General features: G+C 41.1%; 1 protein-coding gene across 2 annotated transcripts in view; it reads left to right on the top strand.

The window, feature by feature from the left end:
* Positions 1 to 13,079, top strand: part of LOC139563438 (ribosomal protein S6 kinase alpha-5-like) — a 59,005-nt gene that overhangs the window by 12,000 nt on the left and 33,926 nt on the right. For both annotated transcript variants that reach the window (XR_011672562.1, XM_071382109.1), the window contains exons 2-3: positions 10,226 to 10,297; positions 10,535 to 10,753. Coding sequence is in view for 1 of the 2 variants with exons in the window: in XM_071382109.1 (XP_071238210.1) it covers positions 10,226 to 10,297; positions 10,535 to 10,753 (291 nt within the window). In the remaining variant the exon portion in view is untranslated. The remainder of the gene's footprint in view (positions 1 to 10,225; positions 10,298 to 10,534; positions 10,754 to 13,079) is intronic.

Raw genomic sequence — 13,079 nt, 5'->3', positions numbered from 1 at the left:
AGTAATTAATTAGCATTTTATTGCATGACATAAGTATTTGATACATCAGAAAAGCAGAACTTAATATTTGGTACAGAATCCTTTGTTTGCAATTACAGAGATCATACGTTTCCTGTAGTTCTTGACCAGGTTTGCACACACTGCAGCAGGGATTTTGGCCCACTCCTCCATACAGACCTTCTCCAGATCCTTCAGGTTTCGGGGCTGTCGCTGGGCAATACGGACTTTCAGCTCCCTCCAAAGATTTTCTATTGGGTTCAGGTCTGGAGACTGGCTAGGCCACTCCAGGACCTTGAGATACTTCTTACGGAGCCACTCCTTAGTTGCCCTGGCTGTGTGTTTCGGGTCGTTGTCATGCTGGAAGACCCAGCCACGACCCATCATCAATGCTCTTACTGAGGGAAGGAGGTTGTTGGCTAAGATCTCGCAATACATGGCCCCATCCATCCTCCCCTCAATACGGTGCAGTCGTCCTGTCCCCTTTGCAGAAAAGCATCCCCAAAGAATTATGTTTCCACCTCCATGCTTCACGGTTGGGATGGTGTTCTTGGGGTTGTACTCATCCTTCTTCTTCCTCCAAACACGGCGAGTGGAGTTTAGACCAAAAAGCTCTATTTTTGAATCATCAGACCACATGACCTTCTCCCATTCCTCCTCTGGATCATCCAGATGGTCATTGGCAAACTTCAGACGGGCCTGGACATGCGCCTGCTTGAGCAGGGGGACCTTGTGTGCGCTGCAGGATTTTAATCCATGACGGCGTAGTGTGTTACTAATGGTTTTCTTTGAGACTGTGGTCCCAGCTCTCTTCAGGTCATTGACCAGGTCCTGCCGTGTAGTTCTGGGCTGATCCCTCACCTTCCTCATGATCATTGATGCCCCACGAGGTGAGATCTTGCATGGAGCCCCAGACCGAGGGTGATTGACCATCATCTTGAACTTCTTCTATTTTCTTCTATTTTCTAATAATTGCGCCAACAGTTGTTGCCTTCTCACCAAGCTGCTTGCCTATTGTCCTGTAGCCCATCCCAGCCTTGTGCAGGTCTACAATTTTATCCCTGATGTCCTTACACAGCTCTCTGGTCTTGGCCATTGTGGAGAGGTTGGAGTCTGTTTGATTGAGTGTGTGGACAGGTGTCTTTTATACAGGTAACGAGTTCAAACAGGTGCAGTTAATACAGGTAATGAGTGGAGAACAGGAGGGCTTCTTAAAGAAAAACTAACAGGTCTGTGAGAGCCGGAATTCTTACTGGTTGGTAGGTGATCAAATACTTATGTCATGCAATAAAATGCAAATGAATTACTTAAAAATCATACAATGTGATTTTCTTGATTTTTGTTTTAGATTCCTTCTCTCACAGTTGAAGTGTACCTATGATAAAAATTACAGACCTCTACATGCTTTGTAAGTAGGAAAACCTGCAAAATCGGCAGTGTATCAAATACTTGTTCTCCCCACTGTAGTTCCTTAACACTTAGATAAACTTAAATAATTGGAATTTAATTCCTGGTTTAATTTTGGTAGATGTTATTTGCAATAATATTTAAGGGTGCCATTAATTGTGAGACTTTGATTTGGAGGACAATGATTTTTAATTAAATCAATACATGATTTTGGTGGGTTCCATTGAAACATTACAAAGTACAGTATTTTTCACATGTTTTTTTTTTTAGTTTATCTCTATAATTGTATTGTTTATATATTTTAAAGTATTTTTTGTGCATTGCCAGTCAGGGGTGCCAGTAATTTTGGAGCCCACTGTATCTACATGACTAAATCCATGTGTATGTATAGTGTGTATGTTATCGTATATATGTGTGCGTGTGTGTGTGTGTTTATGCATGTGTCTGTGCCAATGTGTGTGTTGTTTCACAGTCCTATAAGGTGTTTTTTACTGCTTGCGTCAGTTACTTGATGTGGAATAGAGTTCCATGTAGTCATGACTAGAGGTCGACCGATTATGATTTTTCAACGCCGATACCGATTATTGGAGGACCAAAAAAAGCCGATACCGATTAATCGGCCGATTTAAAATTATTATTTTTTTTATAAAAAAGTTTTATTTGTAATAATGGCAATTACAACAATCTGAATGAACACTTATTTTAACTTAATATAATACATCAATAAAATCAATTTAGCCTCAAATAAATAATGAAACAAGTTCAATTTGGTTTAAATAATGCAAAAACAAAGTGTTGGAGAAGAAAGTAAAAGTGGAATATGTGCCATGTAAAAAAGCTAACGTTTAAGTTCCTTGCTCAGAACATGAGAATATATGAAAGCTGGTGGTTCCTTTTAAACATGAGTCTTCAATATTCCCAGGTAAGAAGTTTTAGGTTGTAGTTATTATAGGAATTATAGGACTATTTCTCCTATAATTTCTATACCATTTGTATTTCATATACCTTTGACTATTGGATGTTCTTATAGGCACTTTAGTATTGCCAGTGTAACAGTATAGCTTCCGTCCCTCTCCTCGCCCCTACCTGGGCTCGAACCAGGAACACATCGACAACAGCCACCCTCGATGCATCGTTACCCATGCAGAGCAAGGGGAACAACTACTCAAAGTCTCAGAGCGAGTGACGTCACCGATTGAAATGCTATTAGCGCGCACCCCGCTAACTAGCTAGCCATTTCACATCGGTTACACCAGCCTAATCTCGGGAGTTGATAGGCTTGAAGTCATAAACAGCTCAATGCTTGAAGCTTTGCGAAGAGCTGCTGGCAAAACGCACGAAAGTGCTGTTTGAATGAATGTGTACGAACGAGCCTGCTGCTGCCTACCATCGCTCAGTCAGACTGCTCTATCAAATCATAGACTTAATTATAACATAATAACACACAGAAATACGAGCCTTTGGTCATTAATATGGTCGAATCCGGAAACTATCATTTCGAAAACAAAACGTTTATTCTTTCAGTGAAATACGGAACCGTTCCGTATTTTATCTAACGGGTGGCTTCCATAAGTCTAAATATTCCTGTTACATTGCACAACCTTCAATGTTATTTCATAATTACGTAAAATTCTGGCAAATTAGTTCGCAACGAGCCAGGCGGCCCAAACTGTTGCATATACCCTGACTCTGCGTGCAATGAACGCAAGAGAACTGACACAATTTCACCTGGTTAATATTGCCTGCTAACCTGGATTTCTTTTAGCTAAATATGCAGGTTTAAAAATATATACTTGTGTATTGATTTTAAGAAAGGCATTGATGTTTATGGTTAGGTACACGTTGGAGCAACGACAGTCCTTTTTCGCGAATGTGCACCGCATCGATTATATGCAACGCAGGACACGCTAGATAAACTAGTAATATCATCAACCATGTGTAGTTAACTAGTGATTATGATTGATTGATTGTTTTTTATAAGTTTAATGCTAGCTAGCAACTTACCGTGGCTTCTTACTGCATTCGCGTAACAGGCAGGCTCCTCGTGGACTGCAATGTAAGGCAGGTGGTTAGAGCGTTGGACTTGTTAACCGTAAGGTTGCAAGATTGAATCCCCGAGCTGACATGGTAAAAATCTGTCGTTCTGCCCCTGAACAAGGCAGTAAACCCACCGTTCCTAGGCCGTCATTGAAAATAAGAATGTGTTCTTAACTGACTTGCCTAGTTAAATAAAGGTTTAAAAAAAAATATTTAAAAAATTGGCCAAATCGGTGTCCAAAAATACCCTAATTAATCGGTCGACCTCTAGTCATGACTCTATGTAGTACTGTGTGCCTCCCATAGTCTGTTCTGGACTTGGGGACTGTGAAGAGACCCCTTGTGGCATGTCTTGTGGGGTATGCATGGGTGTTCGAGCTGTGTGCCAACAGCTCGTGCTGTCTGTCTACAGCTTCACTTTCAGCCAGGAGAGATTGACATGCATATTATTAATATTAGCTCTCTGTGTACATCCAAGGGCCAGCCGTGCTGCCCTGTTCTGAGCCAATTGCAATTTTCCTAAGTCCTTTTTTGTGGCACCTGACCACACGACTGAACAGTAGTCAAGGTGCGAAAAAACTAGGGCCTGTAGGACCTGCCTTGCTGAAAGTGTTGTTAAGAAGGCAGAGCAATGCTTTATTATAAACAGACTTCTCCCCATCTTAGCTACTACTGTGTCAATATGTTTTGACCATGACAGTTTACAATCTAGTGTTACTCCAAGCAGTTTAGTCATCTCAACTTGCTCAATTTCCACATTATTTATTACAAGATTTAGTTGAGGTTTAGGGTTTAGTGAGTGTTTTGTTCCAAATACAATGCTTTTAGTTTTAGAAATATTTAGGGCTAACTTATTCCTTGCCACCCACTCTGAAACTACCTGCAGCTCTTTGTTGAGTGTTGCATTCATTTCAGTCGCTGTAGTAGCTGACGTGTATAGTGTTGAGTCATCCGCATATATAGAAACTCTGGCTTTACTCAAAGTCAGTGGCATGTCGTTAGTCAAAAAAAAAAGTAAAAGCAAGGGGCCTAAACAGCTACCCTGGGGAATTCCTGATTTATATTTGATTACATTTGATAGGCTTCCATTAAAGAACACCCTCTGTGTTCTGTTAGACAAGTAACTCTTTATCCACATCAAGCTGCCCACATTATGATTTCATTCCTGTGCTGTTTGTAACTAACCTGGTAGGTTGACTGACAACCTGATCCAGGTTGCAGGCACTGGTTACAGTTTGAATTTTTTCCCTGAGTGGGCAGCTTGATGATAGCCAGTCAGTATTTAAATCACCCATAAAATATACTTTTCTGTTGATATCACATACATTATCAAGCATTTCACACATATTATCCAGATACTGATTGTTAGCACTTGGTGGTCTATAGCAGCTTCCCACAAGAATGGGCTTTAGGTGAGGCAGATGAACCTGTAGCCGTATTACTTCAACAGTATTTAACATTAGATCGTCTCTAAGCTTTACAGGAATGTGGTTCTGAATATAGACAGCAACACCGCCTCCGTTGGCATTTCTGTATTTTCGGTAGATGTTATAACCATGTATTGCTACCACTGTATCATCAAAGGTATTATCTAAGTGCGTTTCAGAGATAGTGAGAATATGAATGTTATCTGTTAAAAGTAAGTTATTCATGGGCCTTGTTTCTTAGGCTATATATGTTAATAAGGGGTATTTGTAGCACTGGTTGCAGAATCTTGTCAATTTTTACAAGTTTTCTATTGAAATTCATTGTGGAATGCTCATTTATATATTTTGTGATATGAGTACCAAGTATGTCTACTTCACCGTCAGCCCACTTTATAGGTAAACTGCAGGGTAATGTAAAATTTCAATATATTTAAAAAAAAAAGATCCAATACGTCATATTGTACACTAATTAGGTTTTAGTCCAGGGAGACCAGAAAAGTTATCTAGGTCTTCAATGAGACATTACAGGGATCTAGCTTGCGGACTTAATATAAAACTTGAGTCATCAGCATACATGGACACCTTTGTTTTTAAGCCTTGGATTTCTAATCCTCTAATGTTGTTATTTGATCTGATTTTAATAACTAGCATTTTGAATACGAATATATATGGTGACAGGGGACACCCTTGTTTAACTCCTCTTGACAATTCAAAACGCTGCCGGTATGCCATCAAGCCATGAGATTTTTCCAGACTGAAAGTATTTAATAGCCTCAAAGTTCTTCCTCTGTAATTTGGCCTTCGTACTGATCTTTCTGTAGATTTTAAAAATGTATTTGTTATTTTTATTATTTGGAAAGAGTTCCTTACAATCATCGTCATTCAGTGGATGGGGATGAGAAGGAAAATAGAACATCTGCTTAAGATATTTAGCTTCCTCTTTTAAAATATAATTCTGAGAATCATAGATTCATAGATCATGTCTTCAGTAACGAGTTTCTGCAAATTATTTTTGTTAGTGTTCCTGTGTTGGAGATTCAGGAAGAATTTGGTGCATTTTTCTCCATATTCCATTCAGTTTGCTTTATTGTTGTAATAGATTACATTAGATCGTTCTTGAATAAGTTCCTCCAGTTCTTTTTGTTTTTCCTCTAACTTATTTTGTATCTCTGTAGTATCATTTTTATTGATATCTATCTGTACTATTAGTTCATGGATTTCCCTTGTTAGTCTTGTCTCATTAGCCAGAAACTGCTTTTTTATTATTGATGAATATTGAATTAAAAGACCTCTGAAGGTACATTTAAAGGTATCCCAAACAATAAGGGGATTTGCTGAACCTATATTATACTGGAAAAATTCAGTTATACATTCTTTTGTCATAGTTCGAAATAAATTGTCCTTTGGTAAATTGTCCTTTGATTAAATTTCCAATATCCCCGTCCACGTGGAAATTCTATAAGAGTTATGCGAAGGCCAATTAGATGATGATTCGATCGCATTCTGTCTCCTATTAAAACTTTTTTAACCTTTGATGCAAGAGAGAAAGAGACAAGAAAGTAGTCAAGACGACTAGCTTGATTAAGTCTCCTCCATGTATATCTCACTAGGTTGGGGTTTTTTAGTCTCCAAATATCCACTATTTCTAATGTCCATAATATTTGTGATTTCCTTAAGGGCACGGTGATGATGGTTTGTAGAGGGATTTCCTTTACGGTCCATTGAGGTACTTACCACTGTGTTGTAATCTCCCACCATAATGATTTCATCATTTGTTGCCTGTAAGTTCAATAAATTGGTAGAGATATTTTCGAAGAGTATGGATCATCCTGATTTGGACCATATAGATTAATGAGCCAAATCTCTTTTTTGTCCACTTTCACATTCAAAAAGATCCACCTTCCTTGCGAATCGTTCTTGACTATTTTTTGTTGTTAATTAATTAATATCATCACACCTTTTTGAGTTCCTTTGTCCATGACAGAAAATTCTTTCACCACCCTATTCCTTTTCCCACACAACTTCATCTAAGGATGTAGATTGAGTTTCCTGTAAACAGTATATGTTATATTCCTTGTCTTTTAACCACTGTTAGGTTCTAATTTTCAGAGTAAAAACACAACGGACACTATGAAAGCTTAACCAGGTTTATTCTTCCCAGAGGATCAATACAGCTGCATTAGACAAAAAAAAATTCACACAAGCCCTGATATTTAACCCTTTCTCCGAGGCTGAGGCTCCTCCTACACAGCTGAACAGCCAATGCATCTCTGTTGCTAGACAGAACCTTAGTGATATCTGTTCTTCCTCACTTCATCTAACCTGACCTCTACCCCAAAGTGCTCACTCCTCCCCAACTCAAGGTTGTCATGGTGATTGGAAGCAGACTGTGTCTCTTCCCTCCCATAGGATCCCTGATGGCTAACAATAACATATCCTGACATAATGTAAACGTTATACATTACCCTCTCTTCCTCAGTGACATGAATAGGTATATGTCATATTCTCAGAACCCAACACCACGTAAAGACTGATCTTTTTTTATAATCTGCTAAAGCGTTACAATTATAACTGGCTATACTTATTTCACCCCTTACCATAACTAGATACTATTCTCAGTCCAAATTGACCATAATTAGTGCTTGTTAATATGTGTGTAGTAAATCTGATTAGGTTGATGTGTGTGATATTGGATGTGATTTAGTGACTGTGTATGATGTCTGGATAAGAGTAAGACTATAATGTGTGATGTCCAAATAAATAATAATCTAGCCAATTTGCATGGTTGAGTGTCTGTGTGCATGTGTCTGTGTGCATGCTTGAGTGTCTGTGTGCATGTGTCTGTGTGCATGCTTGAGTGTCTGTGTGCATGCTTGAGTGTCTGTGTGCATGGTTGAGTGTCTGTGTGCATGCTTGAGTGTCTGTGTGCATGGTTGAGTGTCTGTGTGCATGCTTGAGTGTCTGTGTGCATGGTTGAGTTTTCCTTTTTATAATTATTTTTTAAATATGAATATCATACAGTGGATGCCTAGGCCTATACAGTAGGTCTATATGCATGCAATACCTTGATGCATTTGTGCTTAAATCTCTAACAGCTGAACCGTGAGGTGGACAATTATTGTTTTAGGAAAGTAAAAACAATGGGCTATAAAGTTTTGAATATGCTACACAGCAAAAAACATTTTTTGGGGGATATTTGATATAGCCTAGGCAGTTTTGAAGGACCGGTAACTGTGGATCATTTGGCCAATACCACTCGTTTATTGATGGCGCTGGCAGCACCCAGTCGGAGGTTTCTTTCTCTCTTTCTGCTCTCGGATCTGAACGGGTCTCTCGGACCCGAACCAGCACGGGTCTGTTTTTCCACGAGCCTTTTCGGAACGGGTCTGACTCCTCGGGTCCATTCGGAACGGTCTCTATTTAAAAAAAAAGTTATTTATGTATATTGGGTTGGGTGGAAAGCCATGGATCTAGTTCAGAACGGTTCCAACTTTTTGGACCCGTGAAGACCTCTATTTCAGACCTTAATGTCAATCCCTAATAGGCATACTTGTTATGCCCTCCCTCTTTGTCATGGTGCCCTCTTTCTCATGTGTCAGGCCTACATACGGCTTTCAGTTGTGTTTACTGACATAACACATGTTAACATGATATTTGCAGAACAACTCAATAATGCAGAGTCCTAGTTTCTTTGGGATGAACGTTATTTATATACACTGCTCAAAAAAATAAAGGGAACACTTAAACAACACAATGTAACTCCAAGTCAATCACACTTCTGTGAAATCAAACTGTCCACTTAGGAAGCAACACTGATTGACAATAAATTTCACATGCTGTTGTGCAAATGGAATAGACAACAGGTGTAAATTATAGGCAATTAGCAAGACACCCCCAATAAAGGAGTGGTTCTGCAGGTGGTGACCACTTCTCAGTTCCTATGCTTCCTGGATGATGTTTTGGTCACTTTTGAATGCTGGCGGTGCTTTCACTCTAGTGGTAGCATGAGACGGAGTCTACAACCCACACAAGTGGCTCAGGTAGTGCAGCTCATCCAGGATGGCACATCAATGCGAGCTGTGGCAAGAAGGTTTGCTGTGTCTGTCAGCGTAGTGTCCAGAGCATGGAGGCACTACCAGGAGACAGGCCAGTACATCAGGAGACGTGGAGGAGGCCGTAGGAGGGCAACAACCCAGCAGCAGGACCGCTACCTCCGCCTTTGTGCAAGGAGGATCAGGAGGAGCACTGCCAGAGCCCTGCAAAATGACCTCCAGCAGGCCACAAATGTGCATGTGTTTGCTCAAACGGTCAGAAACAGACTCCATGAGGGTGGTATGAGGGCCCGACGTCCACAGGTGGGGGTTGTGCGTACAGCCCAACACCGTGCAGGACGTTTGGCATTTGCCAGAGAACACCAAGATTGGCAAATTCGCCACTGGCACCCTGTGCTCTTCACAGATGAAAGCAGGTTCACGCTGAGCACATGTGACAGGCGTGACAGAGTCTGGAGACGCCGTGGAGAACGTTCTGCTGCCTGCAACATCCTCCAGCATGACCGGTTTGGCGGTGGGTCAGTCATGGTGTGGGGTGGCATTTCTTTGGGGGGCCGCACAGCCCTCCATGTGCTCGCCAGAGGTAGCCTGACTGCCATTAGGTACCGAGATGAGATCCTCAGACCCCTTGTGAGACCATATGCTGGTGCGGTTGGCCCTGGGTTCCTCCTAATGCAAGACAATGCTAGACCTCATGTGGCTGGAGTGTGTCAGCAGTTCCTGCAAGAGGAAGGCATTGATGCTATGGACTGGCCCGCCCGTTCCCCAGACCTGAATCCAATTGAGCACATCTGGGACATCATGTCTCGCTCCATCCACCAACTCCACGTTGCACCACAGACTGTCCAGGAGTTGGCCACCTCATCAGGAGCATGCCCAGGCGTTGTAGGGAGGTCATACAGGCACGTGGAGGCCACACACACTACTGAGCCTCATTTTGACTTGTTTTAAGGACATTACATCAAAGTTGGATCAGCCTGTAGTGTGGTTTTCCACTTTAATTTTGAGTGTGACTCCAAATCCAGACCTCCATGGGTTGATAAATTTGATTTCCATTGATAATTCTTGTGTGATTTTGTTGTCAGCACATTCAACTATGTAAAGAAAAAAGTATTTAATAAGAATATTTAATTCATTCAGATCTAGGATGTGTTATTTTATTATTATTATTTCATTATTTTTTGAGCAGTGTATATATTTTTTTAGATCAAGGCCTATGTTATAGGCCTGCAGCTGTGTCTATTTGTAAGAATTTGTGATACTTGTTTGTAAGCTAAAGATCTCACCATCTTTGTCATCCCACAGCCAACCTGACCGGCCACGTAGAGAGGGTGGGAATTGAGAACTTTGAGCTGCTAAAGGTGCTGGGAACTGGAGGTCAGTGACAGTTCTGAAACCCAATCCAATGATGGGAATTTGTCATAGATTTAAATAAGGTACATTCATTTTACCTCTCCCGGGGGCGATGTGTGGGTGGTTTTGTACATTTGAGACCATTCCATTGGTCCTTCTAAAGTACAAACGTCTCCCATCTGGTCCTCCAGTTGAGCTAAAACATTGGCACTGAAAGCTTTTGGCTGCTGAGTTTTAATGTTTTTCTTGCTTCTATGTCAGCCTATGGCAAGGTGTTCCTGGTGCGTAAAGTGAGCGGTCATGATGCAGGTCAACTATACGCCATGAAGGTGTTGAAGAAGGCCACAATCGTACAGAAGGCCAAGACAGCAGAACACACACGCACAGAGAGACAGGTTCTGGAACACATCAGACAGTCACCGTTCCTTGTCACCCTCCACTATGCCTTCCAGACAGACACCAAGCTGCACCTCATACTAGGTCTGGATCTCTCTCCCTACATTTCTTTCTGTCTCTGTCTCTCTGTCCCTTTCGCCTCTTCATGCCTTCTTTTCTATTTCTCTCTCTTTTTACAGAAAGTTGTTATTTTTCAATGAAGACATGAGTATGAAATAGGCTACATGAGTAAGAATATCAAGTAGCAGAAAGCAAGATTGTTACGAAAGAAATTCAGCATTTTTAGTGAGCCTTCATCTGTCTTAAGGTGTCAGCATGCTTCAGTTTGGCTGGCGGCTAGCCCGAGGCGGCTAGCTTGATGCAAGGCGGCTAGGCCAAGGCGCGCAGCGGTCTAAGGCACTGCATCTCAATGCTTGAGGCGTCACCTCAGACCCGGGTTCGATCCCAGGCAGTGTCACAGCTGGCCATGACCGGCAGACCCATGAGGGGGCACACAATTGGCCCAGCGTCGTTCGGGTTAGGGGAGGATAACTACCAATTTGATATCACGAAATTAGGGAGAAAAAGGGCAAAAAAAATGTACATGCATGCATACATCCATACATACATACAGTTGAAGTGGGAAGTTTACAAACACTTAGGTTGGTGTCATTAAAACTCGTTTTTCAACCACTCCACAAATTTCTTGTTAACAAACTATAGTTTTGGCAAGTAGTAGTTTTGTGTCATACTTTGTGCATGAGACAAGTCATTTTTCCAACAATTGTTTACAGACAGATTATTTCACTTCTAATTCACTGTATCACAATTCCAGTAGGTCAGACATTTACATACACTAAGTTGACTGTGCCTTTAAACAGCTTGGAAAATTCCAGAAAATTATGTCATGGCTTTAGAAGCTTCTGATAGGCTAATTGACATCATTTGAGTCAATTGGAGGTGTACCTGTGGATGTATTTCAAGGCCTACCTTCAAACTCAGTGCCTCTTTGCTTGACATTATGGGAAAATTAAAAAAAATCAGCCAAGAACTCAGAAAAAAATTGTAGACCTCCACAAGTCTTGTTCATCCTTGGGAGCAATTTCCAAACGCCTGAAGGTACCACGTTCATCTGTACAAACAATAGTACGCAAGTATAAACACCATGGGACCATGCAGCCGTCATACCGCTCAGGAAGGAGACGCGTTCTGTCTCCTAGAGATGAGCGTACTTTGGTGCGAAAAGTGCAAATCAATCCCAGAACAACAGCAAAGGACCTTGTGAAGATGCTGGAGGAAACCGGTACAAAAGTATCTATATCCACAGTAAAACGAGTCCTATATCAACATAACCTGAAAGGCCGCTCAGCAAGGAAGAAGCCACTGTTCCAATACTGCTATAAAAAAGACAGACTAAGGTTTGCAACTGTACATGGGGACAAAGATCATACTTTTTGGAGAAATGTCCTCTGGTCTGATGAAACAGAAATTGAACTGTTTGGCCATAATGACCATTGTTATGTTTGGAGGAAAAAGGGGGAGGCTTGCAAGCCAAAGACACCATCCCAACCGTGAAGCACGGGGGTGGCAGCATCATGTTGTGGGGGTGCTTTGCTGAAGGAGGGACTGGTGTACTTCACAAAATAGATGGCATCATGAGGATGGAAAATGATGTGGATATATTGAAGAAACATCTCAAGACATCAGTCGGGAAGTAAAGCTTGGACGCAAAGGGGTCTTCTAAATGACCCCAAGCATTCTTCCAAAGTTGTGGCAAAATGGCTTAAGGACAACAAAGTCAAGGTATTGGAGTGGCCATCACAAGCAGGACCTCAATCCTGTAGAAAATTTGTGAGTGGAACTGAAAAAGCGTGTGCGATCAAGGATCCTACAAACCTGACTCAGTTACACCAGCTCTGTCAGGAGAAATGGGCCAAAATTCACCCAACTTGTGGAAGCTTGTGGAAGGCTACCCGAAACGTTTGACCCAAGTTAAACAATTTAAAGGCAACGCTACCAAATACTAATTGAGTGTATGTAAACTTCTGACCCACTGGGAATGTGATGAAAGAAATAAAAGCTGAAATAAATAATTCTCTCTACAATTATTCTGACAATTCACGTTCTTAAAAGGAAGTGGTGATCCTAACTGACCTAAGACGGGGAATTTTTACTCTGATTAAATGTTTGGAATTGTGAAAAACTGATTTTAAATGTATACATACAGTTGAAGTTGGAAGTTTACATACACCTTAGCCAAATACATTTAAACTCCGTTTTTTGTCCCCATGTGCAGTTGCAATCTGTAGTCTGGCTTTTTTATGGCGGTTTTAGGGCAGTGGCTGTTTAAAGGCACAGTCAACTTAGTGTATGTAAACTTCTGACCCACTGGAATTGTGATACAGTGAAATCTGTCTGTAAACAATTGTTG

This window comes from Salvelinus alpinus, chromosome 34 (assembly GCF_045679555.1).
Source record: "Salvelinus alpinus chromosome 34, SLU_Salpinus.1, whole genome shotgun sequence".
Classification (NCBI taxonomy): domain Eukaryota; kingdom Metazoa; phylum Chordata; class Actinopteri; order Salmoniformes; family Salmonidae; genus Salvelinus; species Salvelinus alpinus.
The sequence above is the reverse complement of the archived record's forward strand: the minus strand, read 5'-3'. Positions and strand labels throughout refer to the sequence as shown.